The 21167-nt window shown below is 46.5% G+C and overlaps 1 protein-coding gene across 2 annotated transcripts in view; it reads right to left on the bottom strand.

The window, feature by feature from the left end:
* Positions 1-21167, bottom strand: part of EBNA1BP2 (EBNA1 binding protein 2) — a 119106-nt gene that overhangs the window by 18729 nt on the left and 79210 nt on the right. For both annotated transcript variants that reach the window (XM_030206933.1, XM_030206934.1), the window contains exons 7-8: positions 18668-18743; positions 1712-1802 (exon numbers count right to left, since the gene is read on the bottom strand). In XM_030206933.1, the coding sequence (XP_030062793.1) occupies positions 1712-1802; positions 18668-18743 (167 nt within the window). The remainder of the gene's footprint in view (positions 1-1711; positions 1803-18667; positions 18744-21167) is intronic.

Raw genomic sequence — 21167 nt, 5'->3', positions numbered from 1 at the left:
GGACAGTTGAATTCCCCCATCTTAAGGGGAGGAGATCTGAATGTGGATTCAGTGGTTTTGTTTAGGTGGAGGTGTTTTGTTCCTCTGCTTTGTTACTGTTTTACTGGTTAGTAGAAGGTCTGCACAGGCTACTTGTATAAGAAGTTTTAGTGTTCTCACTCTGCTGGTAGGAGTGCATAACCCAAGCGTCTTGAACGGTCTGGAGGATCTAGAGGAAAGAAAATTATGAATAAACTTCAGACTGCCCAGAACACTGCGGCTAGACTTATATTTGGAAAGTCTAGATTTGAGAGTGCAGCACCCCTCCGCATGAATCTTCACTGGCTCCCTATTAATGAACGAATTAGTTTTAAGGCTATTACCTTGATCCATAAAATCATCCCCTTTATCCTTTACCTACTTTTCTTTTCCCTTTCTTCTTCCCTGTACCCTTTCCTACTCCCCTCCCTCCTTCCCTTTTCCCTGCTTCTCTCCCCTCTTCTTCCCTGCCTCACTATCTCTCCACTCCTTATTACCTATCTTAGTCTAATTATGTTTTATTTTTATATAATACTTTAAATCATTGTTAACTTCATGATTTTATTAACGTCATAATTTTGTGATTTTGTTAACTTCATGATTTTGTGATTTGTTACTATGTAAGCCGCATAGAGCTTGCGATGAGTGGGAATTGTGCAGGATACAAATGTAATAAGTAAATAAATAAATAAAAATTAGCAGGTAAGGCCTAATTTCACCTTAAAAGGCAAGGAAAAAGGGGTAAGCCTTCATAAACTACAAGAATTAACAGAAAGAGAAAGACTAGCAACAATATGTGGACTAGCTAAGATTAATCAAGAAAGCAAAGAAGCCAACAGATTAATATAGGAAGACAAGACATGTTTTAGGTACGTCAGTAATAGGAGAAAGTACAAAAGTGTCATTGTGAGACTCCAGGGTGAAGGACAGGAATACGTAGAAGCCGATATGGATAAAGCACACGAGGAGCTGGGAGTAGGACTGTAGAAGACAAATAGAAAGAGGAACAGAAGTAAGACAGACTTTGAATGATTTTCTGAGGGTACTAAAGGAAAGTTCTGGTGGCTCTACTGGCTGACATTCTCAATGTTTTTTTTTTTTTTTTTTTTTAGAGTTGGAAGTATTCCCAGAGGACTAGAAACACAGAGAATGAAAGCACATACAGCCATATGGCCCATCCAGTCTACCCATCTATATCATCCACTATCTCTTTCTCCCCCTAAGAGATCCAACATGCCTGTCCCATGCTATCTTGAATTCAGAAACTATCCTAGTCTCCACCACCTCTACCGGAAGGTCATACCACGCATCCACCACCCTTTTTTGTAATCTTTTTTGAGTCTATCCCCCTTCAACTTCATCATATGCTCTCTCAATCCAGAGCTTCCTTTCAGCTGAAATAGACTTGCCTCCTGTGCATTTATGCCATGGAGATATTTAAATGTCTTAATCATATCTCCTCTCTTTTGTCTTTCTTCCAGGTCTACGAGTCTGTCTCTATATGCTTTATGATGAAGATCACTGACCAATTTAGTAGCCACCCTCTGGACCGACTCCATCCTGGTTATATCTTTTTAAAGGTGTAGTCTCCAGAACTGCACACAGTACTCTAAATGGGGCTTCACTGGAGGCTTATACACCTCCACTTTCCCCATGCAGAATATCGAAAGAGTTAAAAATGCTCTTCTCGTACCCTCTCTTTACATGTGGACCTGCTGCACCTTGCTTCTTTCCAAGGTGGGTGGAATTATCTTCTTCAAGAAAATCCAGTCTGTCTGAGAGACCTGCAAGGAGAGTGAAAAACAAAGTTACTTTCTCATAGGAAGATGTTCAGACAGCAGGACTTGAATCCTCGGTCATGGATAATGTCACCAATGGAGCCAAGCACAGGAAACAGTATTCCAGCAACTTTTTCTGGAAGTGTTGGCTGTCTCTCCATGCATGCATGCCGGCTGCTGTCACACAGGACCTCCTCAAGGCATTATTAGCTGTTTGGGGAAGCCTGTCAGGATTCAAGTCCTGCTGTCCTTGGAGAGCACCTATTACAAGTAACTGACTGGTTTCTCCAAGGACAAGCAGGACTATGAATCCCTAGCTACAGGCTGTCTTCAATAGAAAAAGGGGAAATAACAAGTTGTGCTGCAAAGGCAGACACCGATGTTTTTGGTCAGAACAAATAAAAGGTGAAAACAACATTCCACAAATATGCAACTACCAAAAATGTAGGAGTGCTCAAAATGTGGCAAAACGTTTTTTTCAAAAAATAACCCTGTTCTGCAATTTTTAGTTGCTTATGGCAAGGACGCATTATATGGAAATAGCATTCTCATTCATATTAATCATCTGTCTCAAACGTCTGTTACCTTTTATTACTTAAACATTTAAATAAACACAAAATAACCCAACAACCAGCAACCCAAGCACATAGCTGAATCATAGAAGACACAGCTCTGAAATAACTGCTGCCAAAAATAAGACCTTCCAGATCAGGTACTTCAAATGTCAGGTACCTACTGGCTCAAAAGGAGCTTTCATCAGCTGGGTATGAACAATGTTGAGGTCCCATGCCACAGGAAGTTTCAAAGGTAGCAAAAAACAAAGAACTAAAGGCTGAACAGAGACGGGTTTACCTTTTATCCAGTGATGATAAACTCATATGAACTAGGGTGAACCCTTATCGAGTTGGTCTTTAGATCTATGGTCTTGCCCTCACACCAGACGGCAAACCATTTCCATTTAAACCCATATGACCTCTTACAGGAATCCACTCTGGCAGCCAACAAGACACTGTCAGGCAAGTTCAGGGAAGACAATGTAACTTCTCAACATCCAAGCTGTGATCAGTTTTGGAAAACACTCCAGACTCATTGGAATCCCGATGGAAAGGTCCAACAGGAAGGGAACCACATTTATTTCAGATGAAACATGGTTCCACAATTATGCTTGAGCTTCAAAATGGTATTTGCTATGCAGGGAATTGGAGGATACATGTACAGACCATCCTCCCAAAGTAGGAGGAAGGAACCTGAGGTTAGTTTGCCATGCAAGCATATCCTGGAACAAAACTTGTTGAACGGAATGGCTCCCCACTCCCGAATGATCCCGCAGACAACTTCGTTATCCAACAGACTGCGCCTGAATTCACAGGATTTTGACATGGTTTCTCTACCAGAACATTATCCTTGCCCACCAGATATGTGGCTCTGAGGCATATACAGTGAGAAATGGCTCATTTCCATATTCTGACAGTCTCCCAAAACAAAAGGTATCACTCCGTTCCTCCCTGCTTGCTTATGTAATACATGTATACAGTGAGAAATGGCTCATTTCCATATTCTGACAGTCTCCCAAAACAGAAGGTATCACTCCGTTCCTCCCTGCTTGCTTATGTAATACATGGATACCTGGTTGCCTACTTGAACCAGGATGACCTTGTTAGACATCTGATCTCTGAAAACCTTTCACTCTTGGTGCGAAGCCCATCCAAATGAGCTCCCCAGCCCAGCTTTGATGCCTGTCGTTAGTGTCTTGTGTTGGAAGAATTTAGAAGAGGATTCTATTTGCCAAATTGGATTGGTTTGTCTGCCAGCACTGAGTCCCACAGAGGACTAATAATAAATATGATGTCCTGGAGGTTCCCTGCGGACTGAGTCTACTGGGTAAATAAAGCCCACTGAGTTTGCTTCAAATCGAGGCATTACATGGGAGTGTTGTGAACGGTTAATTCCATGTGGCCTAGCATCCTCAACATTTGACCAACTATATTTTCCGATTCTCCTGGATTTCCTCCACAGTGGGAATCAAGTTGCTTATCCTTTGCTGTAGAAGAAAGGCAGCCGCTTAAGTCATGCCTAGCAAGGTTCCTATGAATTCCAATTTTTGAGCTGGTTTTAGATGTGACTTGGGATAATTTATGATGAACCCTAGGATCTCTAACATCCAAATGGTGTCTCCCTTCCCGAACTGTGCGCTTGATCATCCAATTGTCTAAATAGGGAAACATGTGCACCCCAGTCTGCACAGATTTACTCTGACAACTGAACAGTTCATGAATATTTGGGCGCTGACCCAAGGCCAAATGGCAGTATTCAGTAACATAGAGGCATATTTTCAAAGCACTGAGCCTTCCAAAGTTCCATAGAAACCTATGGAACTTTGGAAGGCTAAGTGCTTTGAAAATATGCCTCATAGTAACATAGTAGATGACGGCAGAAAAAGACCTGCACGGTCCAGTACTAGTAATGATGTTTCCCTATGATGAATTGCAGTTTCTTATTGTGGCCTGGATGAATCTAAATGTGAGATAGAACCAGAGAACACAGCCAGTCCCTTTTTTGAAGAACATAAGAATAAAAGAAATGGAATAAGGAAGCCTAAGGAATCCTGAACCACAATTAGAAAATATTTTGGATTAAAATCCCTGCACTCTTTCCCATGGTGGAACAGGCTCAACTGCAATAACTCTTGGTGCTGAGAGCTTAGCCTTGATGCTCTCAGTGGGCAATCTGGAGGCTGGTCTGTCCACTGAAGAAGGGATCTCAAAATAGTCTGGATAGGATACCATGAGGCATATTTTCAAAGCACTTAGTCTTCCAAAGTTCCATAGGTTTCTATGGAACTTTGGAAGGCTAAGTGCTTTGAAAATTAGCCCCCATATGTTAAGGTAATAAGGGGCTACCTAGAAGAGATACAGAACTGAGGCTATGTTCTCATAGATGCAGTCAAAACCCCTTCCCTGGCTTTGGCTGCAATGTCAGCTGGGACTTTTGGACCATCTGGTTTCTGGGAAAGAGTAAGAACTGTGTTGAGACTGGGAGGAATGGGAGGGTAAAGGATATCTACATCTTTGAATCTAACAGGATATCCATTACCCTCCACTCTTATACCTCTTGAAGGAATGTCCACAATGTCCAGGAAAGGAGTGAGCCCTTGTGCCGATCCGAAAACCAGCAGTCAGAAATCCCCAAGCTTCACCTGCGGCGACCACCATTCCCCAGCGGTTGAGCCCCTGGGTTCAGCTGGCCAGCAGAACTTGGAAAGTGGGACAAGAGCAGGACTCAGGAGATGACAGAGACAGACAATTAATCAGCAGAGGTCAGGTCCAGGCACAGAGTCAGGGCAGGCAGCAATCCACCAAAGTCAGGTCCAGGCACAGGGTCAGAGCAGGCAGCAAGCCAGTGAAGTCAGGTCCAGGCACAGAGTCAGGGCATGCAGCAATCCAGCAAAGGTCAGGTTAAAGCACAGAGTCAACACCAGGTAAAACAGGAATAATCACAGCAGAAACGCACCAGATACCAGGAAGAAGTAGCTGAGGGAAAGAGAGGAGGGAAACTCCTAGTTTTAAAGTGAAGGCATCTGATGTCAGAGCAGGCGCGCCCAAAGTGTAGGCGCGTCTAACCGGAACTGAAGAGAGAAGTGTATGCTCTGCCTCCACATCTGATGTTCCAGGTACGTGACAGCGGCTGGGTTGGAAGTGGGTCTGGAGAGACTTTAAGGATGTCACTATGCTGCTTGATGAAAGTTGCAGCTTCCTGAACCTTATTTCCAAAGAGTGTCTCTCCATGCCATGGCTTGTCAGCAAGCTTCTCCTGCACATCTTGTCTGAGGCCTACAACCAGGTGAGTCTGTGAGTACCAATCCCCATGGCAGAAACTCTCAATGTCATACCAAAAATATCAGTGTGCTCAGATTATGTATTTTCTACACACCTATTCCCTCTGGTTACTAATGAGTGGTGTTCCCCAGACATCTTTAGAAAGAGTGAAGAATGTCCACAAACTACGTAACACTGTGCACTATGTTCCATAAGTATTTGCCCATGAAGAGCTGATGGGATACTCCGTGAGACAAGAGCATAGTATTCTGAAACAACCTCTTCCCAAAACAATGTCCAAGCGTCCCTCCCAGGGGTCACTGAGGAGGGAGTCAGAAATCTTTGCTCTTTTGAGAGAGGATCTGATTACTATGGAATAATGAAGAAGCTGTTACGTCTCAAATCCCAGAGCCTTCTGGACTCGGAGCTGACCTTCTTATTAATTGCAGATACAGAGAGGTGGGGTCCCCACATTCTCATCTGTGTGCCCTTTATGATTCTGTGAATGGGCACAGTCATAATTTCCTTAGAGTGGAGTCAAGGAATTAGAGGACATCTAATGTTTCTGTCCTGGTCTCCTCCTCCAACTAACTAAAATGGGATGACCTAGTCATCTCTCATATAAAATCAGTGAAACAGTTCATCTGGCATGGATTTGTATCTCTCATGTAGTGGGGGAGGAGTCTGAAGGAAGCCAATGGACCTCTTCTCCAAGAAGCTCCCTGGTTTTTCATCAGATTCCAGGAGCGCTCTGACTCAGAGTCATCGAAAGGATCAGTTAGTCAAGTCTGGTCTGAGTTTCTGCCTGTCTTGTACTACATTTACAGAATGATTAGGCCTGCTATGGCATCAAAATACCAAGGATTCCCTTTGCCTCGATGAAGCTTCCTATGCTAATGCACTGGAAATGGGCAATGGTGCAGGCCAATCTCTGCTCCGAGCTTCCTTCAGGCCTTGGTGCTGAGGTTTCTATTTCAGGCAGGGCACAAGTCTTTAGTATCAGTTGGATTCCTGCTTTCGTCATCAAAACTGTCAAGGCTGCAGCACCATGCCGAGCAAAGAAATGCTCCATTTGCTTCTCAAACTTCTGCATGAGCTACTCCTTGAAGGATGCCATTGACATAATAGCAATGTCAACCTCCTCCTGAGTCACTTGAGGTATTAGAACTGGGGTCTAGGGCCCTTTGAGGCTTGCTCAACCTTTCCAATGGCACTGAACATAGTAACATAGTAAATGACGGCAGAAAAAGACCTGCATGGTCCATCCAGTTTGCCCAACAAGATAAACTCATATGTGCTACTTTTTGTGTATACCTTACCTTGATTTGTACCTGTCCTTTTCAGGGCACAGACCGTGTAAGTCTGCCCAGCACTATCCCCGCCTCCCGCCACCAGCTCTGCCACCCAATCTCGGCTAAGCTCCTTGGGATCCATTCCTTCTGAACAGGATTCCTTTATGTTTATCCCACGCGTGTTTGAATTCTGTTACCATTTTCATTTCCACCACCTCCCGCGGGAGGGCATTCAAAGCATCCACTACTTCTTCGTGAAAAAATACTTCCTGACATTTTTCTTGAGTCTGCCCCCCTTCAATCTCATTTCATGTCCTCTCGTTCTACCGCCTTCGCACCTCCGGAAAAGGTTCGTTTGCGGATTAATACTTTTCAAATATTTGAACTTCTGTATCATATCACCCCTGTTCCTCCTTTCTTCCAGAGTACACATGTTCAGGTCAAGTCTCTCTCCTCATACGTCTTGTAATGCAAATCCCTTACCATTCTCGTAGCTTTTCTTTGCACCACTTCAATTCTTTTTACATCCTTCGCAAGGTACGGCCTCCAAAACTGAACACAATACTCTAGGTGGGGCCTCACCAACGACTTATACAGGGGCATCAACACCTCCTTTCTTCTGCTGGTCACACCTCTCTCTATACAGCCTAACAACCTTCTAGCTACGGCCACCGCCTTGTCACACTGTTTCGTCGCCTTCAGATCCTCAGATACTATCACCCCAAGATCCCTCTCCCCGTCCGTACCTATCAGATTCTCCCCGCCTAACACGTCTCCAGAGGTGCTTTCAGGACACTTGTGACCTTGGTGTCTCAGTGCTTTTGGTGTTATGCTTTGAAGGGGAGAGATGCTGAGACACTTCAGCCTACATCTGATATCCTGTATCACACTCCCCTGGCACCGATGAAGACGAGGTCAAATCCTTCCTCTCTGGGTGGGAATTGGACAAGGACCACTCCCAGTAGGCTCTACCAACGCTTCATCTTGAGGGGTGGTCGAGACAATCTTGATAAGTACATAAGTACATAAGTAGTGCCATACTTGGTGGAGGCTATTATTAAGAATAAAATTGCAGAGCATATACAAAAACATGGACTGATGAGACAAAGTCAGCACGGATTTAGTGAAGGGAAGTCTTGCCTCACCAATCTAATGCATTTTTTTGAGGGGGTAAGCAAGCATGTGGACAATGGGGAGCCGGTTGATATTGTATATCTGGATTTTCAGAAGGCGTTTGACAAAGTGCCGCACGAAAGACTCCTGAAGAAATTGCAGAGTCATGGAATCGGAGGTAGGGTATTATTATGGATTAAGAACTGGTTGAAAGATAGGAAGCAGAGAGTAGGATTGCGTGGCCAGTATTCTCAGTGGAGGAGGGTAGTTAGTGGGGTCCCGCAGGGGTCTGTGCTGGGTCCGTTGCTTTTTAATGTATTTATAAATGACCTAGAGATGGGAATAACTAGTGAGGTAATTAAATTCGCCGATGACACAAAATTATTCAGGGTCGTCAAGTCGCAGGAGGAATGTGAACGATTACAGGAGGACCTTGCGAGACTGGGAGAATGGGCGTGCAAGTGGCAGATGAAGTTCAATGTTGACAAGTGCAAAGTGATGCATGTGGGTAAGAGGAACCCGAATTATAGCTACGTCTTGCAAGGTTCCGCGTTAGGAGTTACGGATCAAGAAAGGGATCTGGGTGTCGTCGTCGATGATACGCTGAAACCTTCTGCTCAGTGTGCTGCTGCGGCTAGGAAAGCAAATAGAATGTTGGGTGTTATTAGGAAGGGTATGGAGTCCAGGTGTGCGGATGTTATAATGCCGTTGTATCGCTCCATGGTGCGACCGCACCTGGAGTATTGTGTTCAGTACTGGTCTCCGTATCTCAAAAAAGATATAGTAGAATTGGAAAAGGTACAGCGAAGGGCGACGAAAATGATAGTGGGGATGGGACGACTTTCCTATGAAGAGAGGCTGAGAAGGCTAGGGCTTTTCAGCTTGGAGAAGAGACGGCTGAGGGGAGATATGATAGAAGTGTATAAAATAATGAGTGGAATGGATCGGGTGGATGTGAAGCGACTGTTCACGCTATCCAAAAATAATAGGACTAGAGGGCATGAGTTGAAGCTACAGTGTGGTAAATTTAAAACGAATCGGAGAAAATTTTTCTTCACCCAACGTGTAATTAGACTCTGGAATTCGTTGCCGGAGAACGTGGTACGGGCGGTTAGCTTGACGGAGTTTAAAAAGGGGTTAGATAGATTCCTAAAGGACAAGTCCATAGACCGCTATTAAATGGACTTGGAAAAATTCCGCATTTTTAGGTATAACTTGTCTGGAATGTTTTTACGTTTGGGGAGCGTGCCAGGTGCCCTTGACCTGGATTGGCCACTGTCGGTGACAGGATGCTGGGCTAGATGGACCTTTGGTCTTTCCCAGTATGGCACTACTTATGTACTTATGTACTTATGTACTTGTACTCAGGAGCAACTTATATAATGTTTTTTTTTTTTTAATGTTCGTTATTCTTTCAATTCAATCATGTGTACCCATATGTGAGCACTCATTAGGAGACACATGGTTAACGGTGACAGACTAAGGAGCAACTTATATCTTGAACTTTCAAGAAATGCGTCTATTTTCCATTCATGTGACTTATAGATTCAAGTGATACCAACCCCAAGGATAAGCAGTGGCTTTCTCCATATCTACTCTAATAGCAGTTATTATTGTTCCACTGCACTCAGGATTTTATAGACTTCAATCATAACCCCCTCAGCCGTCTCTTCTCCAAAGCCTTTCCTCATGAGCGGAGTTCCATCCCCTTTATCATTTTGGTCACCCTTCTTTGTAGCTTTTCTAATTCCACTGTATCATTAACAGAAATGGCAAACAGAATTGCACACGGTACTCAAGGTGAGGTTGCCCTAATGGAGCAATACAGAGGCATTTTAATATTTTTGTTTCGTTCTCTATTCCTTTCTTAATAATTCCTAACATTCTGGTTGTTTTGGCAACTGCCACACACTGAGCATAAGATTTCAATGTATTCTCCACAAAGACATCATGAGTTCTTGGGTGTAACTCCTCCAAATGAGGAACCTAGATTCATGTAGCTAAGATTTGGATTATTCTTCCCAGTGTCCATCACTTTGCATCTGTCCACATTAAATGTGAGCTGCTATTCGGCTACCTCGTCTTCCAATTTTGTAAAGTCCTCCTACAATGTCTCACAGTCCGCATGCAATTTTATAACTCGGAATAGTTTTGAGTCACCTGCAAATTAATCACCTCACACCTCATTCCCATTTCCAGATCATTTACAAAATATATTAAAAGGCACTGGTACAGTACAGATAGATCTCTGTGGCACCTTCCTATTCACTTTTCTTCATTGAGAGACTTGGCCACTAAACCTCTCTATTTTCTATCTTTTAATCAATTTCCAATCCACAGCAGAAGACTTCCTCCTATCCCATGCCTTTTTCTTTTCTCAGAAGTATCTCATGAGGGACTCTGTCAAAAGCTTTCTGAAAATCTACATACACTATATCAACTGGCTCATCTTTATCCACATATTTATTCATGTCTTCAAAAAAACTGGTAAGACAAGATTTCCCTGTGCTGAATCCATGTTTACTCAGTCCCATTAAACTATGTTTGACTATATGTTCAGTAATTTTGACCTTTTTAATAGTTTCTATCATTTTACCCACATTGATGTCAGGCTTACTGGTCTGTAATTTCCCAGATCACCCTGTAAATGTTTTAAAAAATTGTCATTACATTGGCCACCTTCCAATCTTCAGGTACCATGGATGATGTTAAGGACAGATTAAAGTTCACTAATAGTAGATCAGCAATTTTATTTTTCAGTTCTTTCAGTACCCTGGGATGTATATCATCTAGTCCAGGTGATTTACTGTTCTATAAATTGTTGATTTGGCTTAAGATGTCTTCCAGGTTCACCGAGATTTGTGTCAGTTCCTCTGTATCGTCACCTTAAATACCATTATTGGCACAGGTAGATGTTGCATCCTCCTCAGTAAAGACTAAAGCAAAGAATTCATTTAGTCTCTATGCTATGGCCTTTTCCTTTCTGAGTGCCCCATTTACCCCTTGATAACCTAAACCAGTGTTCTTCAATGCAAGGCCCGAGGGCCAATGGCAGCCCCTACAGACCTCTAGGATGGCCCTCATCTTTTTTTTTTTTTCTTCCTGTTATCTGCCTCTCTAACCATGTTCACAACAGAAAGGGAAGTGAATTTGAGGAAGAGCTGCATGCTTGAAGGACAAGACAATTCTCAACAGACAACGAGAATGCATTTGGAAATGCTCAGCTCCTTGAGGAGACCCCCAGTGAAAAGTTTGAAGGTGGGCTAGTGGAGATGGATGTCATTGACACATGCTGGTCAAACAGAGTCACGGCCTGGCACTGGGAAGATATCTGAAGGCTCTCCATCAGCTTATCTGGATCCAAAGTGGCCTCAACTTAAAAGTTAGTGAAGACCACTGACCTAAATGATCTTACTGACTCCCTCATGGGCTATTTGCTTCTAATATACCTGGAAAAGATTTACTATGAGTTTTTGCTTCAAATTATTTTTTAGCCTTCCTCACCAATGCTTTGCATCTAAGATGCCAGTGCTTATGCTGCTTCCTGTTTTTTTCATTCAGATCTCAATTCCATTTTTGAAACATTTTTGGTTCAAATAGCCCAAAAACATAAATTTGCATATAGCAGAGGCCTATGCCTCTCATGCATACTCATTGTGATCCTAAAACCACAATTAGCTAGGTGTTCCTCCAGAAAACACAACCACTAACCTTTCCCTCAAAGATATACAGGATTGTTACCTTTTTTGGCATAGGAACAGAGAACTTGTAGAACCATCATTCTCCCCCCCCCCCCCCCCCCCCCACATGGGTAAAGACAGACATTCATCAGAGAAACACAAAACTGTGACCTTTACTCCATTCCAAATCAATACACATTCTCAATACCATCTCTCTTTCTCTCAGAGTGAGATAGAGAACAGTTATCAAACAGACCACACATACAGCAATATTTGTTATACAGTGAAAAATGCAATGGTTACTCGTTCCATATGCAGGGCTGGAAAAAGTATTAGCAGTTCCTAGGTGCCATCAGAAGCAAGGGAGAATAACAATCTCCATCTTGCCAAATTCATTCCCTTTTCATTACTCTCCTTCAAATGTTCCTTCTTTCTCTGCAGTCTCTTCCCTGTTCCTCTTGTGTAGCCTCTCCTCACCATCACATTTGTCAAGAACAGCCAGTAGGATTAACAGCACAGAAAAAGGTTCTCACAACCCTTCCCACCACAAAGTAAGACATAGGAAATGATCATCCTACCTTCTTGATGAATGATCTGCCTTACCCACAAGCTAAGTTACCTAATTCCAGAAGGGAAATTTGAAGTCCATTCTGGATTTCATTATCGGACTTTCAACAGTGATTTAGCGAATGCTACATACCTGTAGAAGGTATTCTCCGAGGACAGCAGGCTGATTGTTCTCACTGATGGGTGACGTCCACGGCAGCCCCTCCAATCGGAAACTTCACTAGCAAAGTCCTTTGCTAGTCCTCGCGCGCACCGCGCATGCGCGGCCGTCTTCCCGCCCGAAACCGGCTCGAGCCGGCCAGTCCAGTATGTAGCAAGACAATACACTTCAAGGGAAGACCCAACTCCAAAGGGGAGGCGGGCGGGTTTGTGAGAACAATCAGCCTGCTGTCCTCGGAGAATACCTTCTACAGGTATGTAGCATTCGCTTTCTCCGAGGACAAGCAGGCTGCTTGTTCTCACTGATGGGGTATCCCTAGCCCCCAGGCTCACTCAAAACAAGAACCATGGTCAATTGGGCCTCGCAACGGCGAGGACATAACTGAGATTGACCTAAAAAATTTACCAACTAACTGAGAGTGCAGCCTGGAACAGAACAAACAGGGCCCTCGGGGGGTGGAGTTGGATCCTAAAGCCCAAACAGGTTCTGAAGAACTGACTGCCCGAACCGACTGTCGCGTCGGGTATCCTGCTGCAGGCAGTAATGAGATGTGAATGTGTGGACAGATGACCACGTCGCAGCTTTGCAAATTTCTTCAATGGAGGCTGACTTCAAGTGGGCTACCGACGCAGCCATGGCTCTAATATTATGAGCCGTGACATGACCCTCAAGAGCCAGCCCCGCCTGGGCGTAAGTGAAGGAAATGCAATCTGCTAGCCAATTGGATATGGTGCGTTTCCCTACAGCCACTCCCCTCCTATTGGGATCAAAAGAAACAAACAATTGGGCGGACTGTCTGTGGGGCTGTGTCCGCTCCAGGTAGAAGGCCAATGCTCTCTTGCAGTCCAATGTGTGCAGCTGACGTTCAGCAGGGCAGGAATGAGGACGGGGAAAGAATGTTGGCAAGACAATTGACTGGTTCAGATGGAACTCCGACACGACCTTTGGCAGAAACTTAGGGTGAGTGCGGAGGACTACTCTGTTGTGATGAAATTTGGTGTAAGGGGCCTGGGCTACCAGGGCCTGAAGCTCACTGACTCTACGAGCCGAAGTAACTGCCACCAAGAAAATGACCTTCCAGGTCAAGTACTTCGGATGGCAGGAATTCAGTGGCTCAAAAGGAGGTTTCATCAGCTGGGTGAGAACGACATTGAGATCCCATGACACTGTAGGAGGTTTGACAGGGGGCTTTGACAAAAGCAAACCTCTCATGAAGCGAACAACTAAAGGCTGTCCTGAGATCGGCTTACCTTCCACTTGGTAATGGTATGCACTGATTGCACTAAGGTGAACCCTTACGGAGTTGGTCTTAAGACCAGACTCAGACAAGTGCAGAAGGTATTCAAGCAGGGTCTGTGTAGGACAAGAGCGAGGATCTAGGGCCTTGCTGTCACATCAGACGGCAAACCTCCTCCAATGAAAGAAGTAACTTCTCTTAGTGGAGTCTTTCCTGGAAGCAAGCAAGATGCGGGAGACACCCTCTGACAGACCCAAAGAGGCAAAGTCTACGCCCTCAACATCCAGGCCGTGAGAGCCAGAGACTGGAGGTTGGGATGCAGAAGAGCCCCTTCGTCCTGCGTGATGAGGGTCGGAAAACACTCCAATCTCCACGGTTCTTTGGAGGATAACTCCAGAAGAAGAGGAAACCAGATCTGACGCGGCCAAAAAGGAGCAATCAGAATCATGGTGTCTCGGTCTTGCTTGAGTTTCAACAAAGTCTTCCCCACCAGAGGGATGGGAGGATAAGCATACAGCAGGCCCTCCCCCCAATCCAGGAGGAAGGCATCCGAAGCCAGTCTGCCGTGGGCCTGAAGCCTGGAACAGAACTGAGGGACTTTGTGGTTCACTCGAGATGCGAAGAGATCCACCAAGGGGGTGCCCCACGCTTGGAAGATCTGGCGCACCACTCGGGAGTTGAGCGACCACTCGTGAGGTTGCATAATCCTGCTCAACCTGTCGGCCAGACTGTTGTTTACGCCTGCCAGATATGTGGCTTGGAGCACCATGCCGTGACGGCGAGCCCAGAGCCACATGCTGACGGCTTCCTGACACAGGGGGCGAGATCCGGTGCCCCCCTGCTTGTTGACATAATACATGGCAACCTGGTTGTCTGTCTGAATTTGGATAATTTGGTGGGACAGCCGATCTCTGAAAGCCTTCAGAGCGTTCCAGATCGCTCGTAACTCCAGGAGATTGATCTGTAGACCGCGTTCCTGGAGGGACCAGCTTCCTTGGGTGTGAAGCCCATCGACATGAGCTCCCCATCCCAGGAGGGACGCATCCGTAGTCAGCACTTTCCGTGGCTGAGGAATTTGGAAGGGACGTCCCAGAGTCAAATTGGAGCAAATGGTCCACCAATACAGGGATTCGAGAAAACTCGTGGACAGGTGGATCACGTCCTCCAGACCCCCAGCGGCCTGATACCACTGGGAGGCTAGAGTCCATTGAGCAGATCTCATGTGAAGGCGGGCCATGGGAGTCACATGAACTGTGGAGGCCATGTGGCCCAGCAATCTCAACATCTGCCGAGCTGTGATCTGCTGGGACGCTCGCACCCGCGAGACGAAGGACAACAAGTTGTTGGCTCTCGTCTCTGGGAGATAGGCGCGAGCCGTCCGAGAATCCAGCAGAGCTCCTATGAATTCGAGTCTCTGCACTGGAAGAAGGTGGGACTTTGGATAATTTATCACAAACCCCAGTAGCTCCAGTAGGCGAATAGTCATCTGCATGGACTGCAGGGCTCCTGCCTCGGATGTGTTCTTCACCAGCCAATCGTCGAGATATGGGAACACGTGCACCCCCAGCCTGCAAAGCGCCGCTGCTACCACAGCTAGGTACTTGGTGAACACCCTGGGCGCAGAGGCGAGCCCAAAGGGTAGCACACAGTACTGGAAGTGGCGTGTGCCCAACTGAAATCGCAGATACTGTATGTGAGCTGGCAGTATCAGGATGTGTGTGTAGGCATCCTTCAAGTCCAGAGAGCATAGCCAATCGTTTTGCTGAATCATGGGGAGAAGGGTGCCCAGGGAAAGCATCCTGAACTTTTCTTTTTCGAGATATTTGTTCAGGGCCCTTAGGTCTAGGATGGGACGCATCCCCCCTGTTTTCTTTTCCACAAGGAAGTACCTGGAATAGAATCCCAGCCCTTCTTGCCCGGATGGCACGGGCTCGACCGCATTGGCGCTGAGAAGGGCGGAGAGTTCCTCTGCAAGTACCTTCTTGTGCTGGAAGCTGTAAGACTGAGCTCCCGGTGGACAATTTGGAGGTTTTGAGGTCAAATTGAGGGTGTACCCCTGCCGGACTATTTGCAGAACCCACTGATCGGAGGTTATGAGAGGCCACCTTCGGTGAAAAGCTTTCAACCTCCCTCCGACTGGCAGGTCGCCCGGCACGGACACTTGGATGTCGGCTATGCTCTGCTAGAGCCAGTCAAAAGCTCGCCCCTTGCTTTTGCTGGGGAGCCGCGGGGCCTTGCTGAGTCGCACGCTGCTGACGAGAGCGCGCGCGCTGGGGCTTAGCCTGGGCCGCAGGCTGTCGGGAAGGAGGATTGTACCTACGCTTGCCAGAAGAGTAGGGAACAGTCTTCCTTCCCCCGAAAAATCGTCTACCTGTAGAGGTAGAAGCTGAAGGCTGCCGGCGGGCGAATTTGTCGAATGCGGTGTCCCGCTGGTGGAGAGACTCTACCACCTGTTCGACTTTTTCACCAAAAATATTGTCCGCACGGCAAGGCGAGTCCGCAATCCGCTGCTGGAGTCTATTCTCCAGGTCGGCGGCACGCAGCCATGAGAGCCTGCGCATCACCACACCTTGAGCAGCGGCCCTGGACGCAACATCAAAAGTGTCATAAACTCCTCTGGCCAGGAATTTTCTGCACGCCTTCAGCTGCCTGACCACCTCCTGAAAAGGCTTGGCTTGCTCAGGGGGAAGAGCATCAACCAAGCCCGCCAACTGCCGCACATTGTTCCGCATGTGTATGCTCGTGTAGAGCTGGTAAGAATGGATCTTGGACACGAGCATAGAGGAATGGTAGGCCTTCCTCCCAAAGGAGTCTAAGGTTCTAGCGTCCTTGCCCGGGGGCACCGAAGCATGTTCCCTAGAACTCTTAGCCTTCTTTAGGGCCAAATCCACAACTCCAGAGTCATGAGGCAACTGAGTGCGCATCAGCTCTGGGTCCCCATGGATCCGGTACTGGGACTCGATCTTCTTGGGAATGTGGGGATTAGTTAATGGCTTGGTCCAGTTCGCAAGCAATGTCTTTTTCAGGACATGGTGCAAGGGAACAGTGGACGCTTCCTTAGGTGGAGAAGGATAGTCCAGGAGCTCAAACATTTCAGCCCTGGGCTCGTCCTCCACAACCACCGGGAAGGGGATGGCCGTAGACATCTCCCGGACAAAGGAGGCAAAAGACAGACTCTCGGGAGGAGAAAGCTGTCTCTCAGGAGAGGGAGTGGGATCAGACGGAAGACCCTCAGACTCCTCATCAGAGAAATATCTGGGATCTTCCTCTTCCTCCCACGAGGCCTCACCCTCGGTGTCAGACACAAGTTCACGGACTTGTGTCTGCAACCTCGCCCTGCTCGACTCCGTGGAACCACGTCCACGATGGGGGCGTCGAGAGGTAGACTCCCTGGCCCGCATCGGCGAAGCTCCCTCCGCCGACGTAGTCGGGGAGCCCTCCTGGGAGGTGGCCGCGGTCGGCACCGCACGCGGTACCGTCGGGGACCTCAACCTGGGCGATGGGCCAGCCGGCGCCACGCTCGACGGTACCGGAGGCGCAAGCACCGCCGGTACCGGAGGGGTAGGGCGCAACAGCTCTCCCAGAATCTGTGGGAGAACGGCCCGGAGGCTCTCGTTCAGAGTGGCTGCAGAAAAAGGCTGAGAGGTCGATGCAGGCGTCGACGTCAGAACCTGTTCCGGGCGAGGAGGCTGTTCCGGGCTGTCCAGAGTGGAGCGCATCGACACCTCTTGAACAGAGGGTGAGCGGTCCTCTCGGTGCCGATGCCTGCTGGGTGCCGAATCCCTCGGCGACCCAGAGCTCTCGGTGCCGACACGGGGAGGAGACCGGTGTCGATGCTTCTTCGATTTCTTCCGAAGCATGTCACCGGAGCTCCCCGGCACCGACGAGGAGGACGTAGAATCCATCCGTCGCTTCCTCGGGGCCGAGGCCGAAGGAGGTCGGTCTCGGGGGGGCTGTACCGCAGGAGCCCTCAGGGTAGGAGGAGACCCACCCGAAGGCTCACCGCCACCAGCAGGGGAATGGACAGCCCTCACCTGCACTCCTGACGATGCACCACCGTCCGACGACATCAGCAGACGAGGTCCCGGTACCACCGACGTCGATGCAGCTATCCGATGTCTCGGCGCCGATGCAGAGGCCCGATGCCTCGATGCACTCGATGCAGGGGCGCCCGAGGAAGATGGTCTGGACGCTGACGACGTCGATGCACTCGAAGATCCCGGTGCCGATGAAGAGCCCGAGAACAACACGTTCCACTGGGCTAGTCTCGCTACCTGAGTCCGCCTCTGAAGCAGGGAACACAGACTGCAGTTCTGAGGGCGGTGCTCGGCCCCCAGACACTGAAGACACGACGAGTGTCGATCAGTGAGCGAGATAACCCGGGCGCACTGGGTGCACTTCTTGAAGCCGCTGGAAGGCTTCGATGTCATGGGCGGAAAAATCACGCCGGCGAAATCAAAATCCGAAATGACGGAAAAAGAGCACCAAAACTTTAGAGGGAGAAAATCTCGACCAAGGCCGAAAAGAGGCCTACCCCGACGACGAAAGAAAACTTACCGGGGCAAAAAGCTGGAAGTACGGGGAGGATTGACACGAAACCCGGTGGAGGGTTTCCGGAGCACTTCCCGACTTAAGCAAAAGCTTTTCCGAAGAAAAAACACGCTCAAAACAATTTGGACGCGCGAGGTCGACTTTCCGGGGCTCGACACGGCGAAAATACGACCGTACCGAGTGCGGACAAAAGAAGACTGGCCGGCTCGGCCCGGTTTCGGGCGGGAAGACGGCCGCGCATGCGCGGTGCGCGCGAGGACTAGCAAAGGACTTTGCTAGTGAAGTTTCCGATTGGAGGGGCTGCCGTGGACGTCACCCATCAGTGAGAACAAGCAGCCTGCTTGTCCTCGGAGAACAATATTTATAATCAGAGACTACTACTACCACACTGCTTCGAAACCAAGACTGACCAAAAAGTCTTCCTCCTGAACTGGGTAACTTGGCATCTCTGCTTACCTTTCTGATATTTTTTGACAGCACTCATCATTGACGACTTCTCCTTCTGTCTTTTCTGTAGTACTTCAGTTTGCACCTACATGAAGTACCAAGATACAAAATATAAAAACCATTAACATTAAAAGCCTGGAATTAGAATGAAACCTTTCCTTACCCCCACCATGCTAGAGTGCAGTCAAATATCTCTTGTATTCACATAATGTATGAGTTTATCTTCCCCCCAAATGAGATCAAAGTTCTCCATGCTTATAGCTCCACACTTTTCCATAAAGCAAAGGAAATATCGCATAAAAATATAAGCTAAACTATGCTGAGTCATATTAAGGTCCATTAAGACCATCATCCCATCTCTGACAGTGGCCTGTTTGGGTCAAAAGTAGCTCATTTCCAGGGATAAATGATGTCTTTCCCAAGTCTACCTATAGTTCTTTATGGCATTTTCCTCTAAGACAGGGATGGGCAACCTGCGGGCCACAAGACCATGGAAAGTATACACAGAAAACAGCCAACACAAATGTGATTAACCAGAGCTTTGTTGTCAGTAGAATCTTGCCAGGTATTTGTGGCCTGGATTGGCCACTGTTGGAAACAGGATGATGGGCTTGATGGACCTTTGGTCTGTCCCAGTGTGGCAATACTTACGTACTTATGTACATTGAAGGATACACCAACAGGACAAGACTTGTTTGACAATGTTAACCACTGTTTGGGAGAGATACCGGTGCCAGAAATGGTATTCAAAGCTGACGAGTTGGAGAAACTGAATGAAATCTCTATAAACCTGGAGGATGTAGTGACACAATTTGACAGACTGAAGAATAGCAAATCTCCTGGACCTGATGGTATTCATTCCCGAGTACTGACAGAATTGAAAAATGAACTTGCAGAACTATGGTTAGTAATATGTAATTTATATTTAAAATCAAGCATGGTTGCAGAAGATTAGAGGGTGGCCAATGTAACGCTGATTTTTTAAAAAGATTACAGAGGTGATCCAGGAACTTATAGACCTGTGAGCCTGACGATGGTGCCGGGCAAAACAGTAGAGAGTATTATAAAGAACAAAATTACTGAGCATATTCAAAAGCATGGATTAATGAGACAAAGCCAACATGGATTTAGTGAAGGGAAATCTTGCCTCACCAATCTATTACATTTCTTTGAAGGGGTGAACAAACATGTGGATAAAGGTGAGCCGGTGGATATTGTGTATCTGGATTTTCAAAAGGCGTTTGACAAAGTATCTCATGAAAGACTCCATAGGAAATTGGAAAGTCATAGGATAGGAGGTAGTGTTCTATTGTGGATTAAAAACTGGTTAAAAGATAGAAAACAGAGAGTAGGGTTAAATGGTCAGTATTCTCAATGAAGAAGGGTAGATAGTGGGGTTCTCCAGGGGTCTTTGCTGGGACTGCTGCTTTTTAATATATTTATAAATAACCTAGAGATGGGAGTAACTAGTGAGGTAATTAAATTTGCTGACAATACAAAGTTATTCAAAGTTGTTAAATTGCTAGAGGATTTACCCCAATGACCCTATGTAAACCTCTTCACCCAAAGCACCTCTTCACACTGGACAACACACAACCTTCATCCCTTCCGACCCTCCACATATACCTCATTCGATCACTATACATCCTTGTATTTGTTATCAACCAACTGGGCAAACGCCTAACAGTACTATGTAAGCTACATTGAGCCTGCAAATAGGTGGGAAAATGTGGGATACAAATACAACAAATAAATAAAAATAAAAATTGTGAAAAATTATAAGAGGACCTTATGAGACTGGGCATCTAAATGGCAGGCGACATTTAATGTGAGCAAGTGCAAAGTGATGCATGTGGAAAAGAGGAACTCGAATTATAGTTATGTAATGCAAGGTTCCACATTAGGGATCAACTACCAGGAAAGGGATCTAGGCGTCATCGTTGATGATACGTTGAAACCCTCCAGAGAGGGGTGGCGAATAAACCAAATAGAATGTTAGGTATCATTAGGAAAGGAATGGTAAACAAAATTGAGGACGTTATAATGCCTTTCTATCGGTCCATGGTGCGACCGCACCTCAAAAATTGTGTTCGTCTGGTCACCGAAACTTAAAAAAGATATAGTGGAATTAGAAAAGATACAGAGAAGGCTGACGAAAATGATAAAGGGGATGGAACGACTTCTCTATGAGGAAAGGCTAAAGTGGCTAGGGCTCTTCAGCTTGGAGAAAAGACGGCTGAGGGGAGTTTTGATAGGGGTCTATAAAATGAGTGGAGTGGAACGAGTAGATGTGAATCGCTTGTTTATGCTTTCCAAAAATATTAGGACTAGGGGCCATGCAATGAAGCTACAAAGTAGTAAATTTAAAATGAATCGGAGAAAATTTTTCTTCACTCAACGTGTAATTAAACTTTGGAATTTGTTGCCAGAGAATGTGGTAAAGATAGTTAGCTTAGTAGGGTTTAAAAAAGGTTTGGACGGCTTCCTAAAGGAAAAGTCCATAGACCGT

This window comes from Microcaecilia unicolor, chromosome 6, assembly GCF_901765095.1.
Source record: "Microcaecilia unicolor chromosome 6, aMicUni1.1, whole genome shotgun sequence".
NCBI lineage: Eukaryota > Metazoa > Chordata > Amphibia > Gymnophiona > Siphonopidae > Microcaecilia > Microcaecilia unicolor.
The sequence above is the reverse complement of the archived record's forward strand: the minus strand, read 5'-3'. Positions and strand labels throughout refer to the sequence as shown.